Below are 2488 nucleotides of genomic sequence, written 5' to 3'. Positions count from 1 at the left end.
GCCGCTGCGCATGGATATTGGAAGCATCATGCAGCGGCACTGCTGGCGGCGACTTGGAGGTCCTGAGTTCATCCCACAGCAGCATGCGATACCGTGTGTAGCAGGTGGATAACCGCAGGATCAAGCAGGGGGCATGCTCGCCTTGTTGATCTTGCTGCTGCGGATGAGACACATGTTTGTGGTTTGAATGGCGATATGCGCAGCTGCACATGGCAATGTCTGCGGCAGCGCCCAGCTGGGCATTGGCGGCGCTGTGTAGTGGCGGCGCTTGGCTTGGCACTGGCGCAGGGGGGCTCAGCACGTGCGTCGACGGTCGAGGGCTGCGCGGCCTGCGGCGGGTGCAGGAGCTGGATTTATAAAAGTTCTTTCGTTTTTTTTTGCACTCAAAGCGCCAAAAACCCATCTTTGGCCCCGCAGGTGCTCGCGGAGCTGCCCTTGACTTGGCTAGTTCGCCTGAAGATTCAGGCCCCTGCTTCGTTCATTCATTATTTCGATAGAAACAAGGTGAGACCCTTCAGAAACTTACTGTGTGTATTGCGGTCGTCTGACATGCCCTGACAAACCCGCTCGCGCACGGTTGCGGGTCCTTCGGGGGCAGCCAGGAGTGCCCACCGCCTGTATAATACATGTGTACGCATGGAATGCGTAGAAACGCTGCCTGCTGCCCTCGAGCAGCCGCTGCAGTGCGACCCGGCCCTCGCACTACGCGCCTGCTGACACAGTGTACTGCTGCTCTCTCTCTCCTCCTCTTGCCCTTTGTCTCACCATCTTCAGCTTACAAGCATCGCATCCAGAGACCAAACTGCTCGCCATCAAGCGCCCACTGAATTCCACAACGATGACGTCCAACTGCACAGCTGCGCCGCAGCGCGCCAACGCGCAGAACAAGGTGCGCATGCGCGCGCTGCCGCTGCGTGCGGCACGGCCAGCTGCCGTCACCGACTGCATTTCCACTCACAGCAACCGCACATTCACTTTAGACTCAACGCATGCACCCGCTGCCCTTTTTGCGTGTGTTGTCTTTTGCGCGCCGACTGGCAACTGCGCGAGGCCCGTACTTGCGTGCCTTGTCGCCGAATGAGAGCTGCTTGACACCTGCCGGCTCGTTGCGCACCCCCCCACACGTTGGCCCGCCCCCTGCCCAGGCGATCAACGGCCCCTGGCCGACCATCCAGTCCGCCAAGGCGCGTGGGAAGAAGGGATCGCAACCCCCGGTGAGACCCTTTGAGCTGTACCCAACAGTGCAGCCTACGCGCGAGCGCGAACCTCCCACGCCGGGTCTGCTGAGATCAGTTGTCAAGGGTCCAAACGAGTGTGAGAATGAATGCTCCAATTGCAGGTGTGCTCAGAGCTGCATGCATGCCCAACCTTGCGCTGCTGGCGATGAAATGCCATCCAGCATTGCGTCAAGGAACGCCTTGCCCCCGTTGTGGCGCCCCCATCCTCCTGATCGCCGGCAGGGCGCCACCGCCAGCGACACTGCCGCTGGCACGGAGAGCGTGGCGGGCCCGACGAGTGACACGGTGCGCGTCAATGCCGTGAGATACAAGGGGCGGCGCTGTGCAGTCAGTGCTGCAATGTACGCCGCGCAGGGCGGGCGACCGTTCGCTGCAGCAGCGCAGACGCATGCCCTGTATCGCGTGGGTGAGGAAGCCGCAGCGCGTTCTCAGCTACCAGCTTGGGCAGCTGCTCACATGCCGTGTGCTTCTCACCTCAGCGTGCCCCTTGACTGCCCCATCATTGCCGGCCACAGCAACCCTGATATTCACTTGCCTTCGTCCCTTGTCCCCCCTACCCTTACCCCTGCAGCCGCCCAAGGAGCAGCGCCTGTCATACCTGGCCATCGCCAACGGCACGGCCCCCAAGACCCTGGCCACCAACCCCAAGACTGTCCTTGGCAAGGCCAAGCCTAGCGGAGACACCGCTGAGATGCGGCCGCCCACGGCCACAATGGCGTCCCTCGGGACTGGCAACATGCGCCCTGCTGGCAACAAGGTGGGTGGGTGAGGGGCAGGTGTGCTTGAGCCTTGCTTTGGCCGCAAACTCTGGGTGCAGCTGATCGGCGGCGTGGGAGCTTTTGCGGGGCCGCAATGCTCTTGCCATTGGATGCTTGTTGCAGCACCGACGCCCTTGTTTTTGCTTGCCGTGGCTTCTGGATCACGGCCCTATTCCCACCCTTCCCAGTCCCCGCCACCGCCGCGCCCATAGCTGCAGGCCGCGGCGGGCGGCACGAAGTCGCTGCCGTCCTGCGCAGGTGGCGCGATTGGCAGCATCCACGAGGACAAGGGCAGCACGGATACCAAGACGGCCGACGCCGAGCCCGAGGTGAGGGCGGAGAGTGTACACGTGTCGGCAATTTGTGCACGACGACGCCTGCTGTGCCCTTGCCCTGTTGTTCTATTCTTGCCCTGCTTGGTTAGGTGCTCCGTGATGCTGGCAATGCATGGTTTCACAACTGCCAGCTGCCCTCCCCCTCCCCCCCCCCCCG

At 62.5% G+C, this 2488-nt stretch overlaps 1 protein-coding gene across 1 annotated transcript in view; it reads left to right on the top strand.

Annotated features, from left to right (window-relative positions):
* Nucleotides 1–838: 838 nt before the first annotated feature.
* MNEG_7716 (hypothetical protein) overlaps nucleotides 839–2488 on the top strand; it is a gene marked incomplete at both ends in the record, with an annotated part of 5510 nt that continues 3860 nt past the window's right edge. The window contains 5 exons of the mRNA XM_014043812.1: nucleotides 839–889; nucleotides 1146–1214; nucleotides 1461–1523; nucleotides 1810–1995; nucleotides 2209–2325. Of these exons, the coding sequence (XP_013899266.1) occupies nucleotides 839–889; nucleotides 1146–1214; nucleotides 1461–1523; nucleotides 1810–1995; nucleotides 2209–2325 (486 nt within the window). The remainder of the gene's footprint in view (nucleotides 890–1145; nucleotides 1215–1460; nucleotides 1524–1809; nucleotides 1996–2208; nucleotides 2326–2488) is intronic.

The sequence above is a fragment of the Monoraphidium neglectum genome (genome assembly GCF_000611645.1).
Source record: "Monoraphidium neglectum strain SAG 48.87 unplaced genomic scaffold scaffold01393, whole genome shotgun sequence".
In the NCBI taxonomy this organism is placed as follows: Eukaryota; Viridiplantae; Chlorophyta; class Chlorophyceae; order Sphaeropleales; family Selenastraceae; genus Monoraphidium; species Monoraphidium neglectum.
Note: the sequence above shows the minus strand (reverse complement) of the source record. Positions and strands in the feature narration are given on the sequence as shown.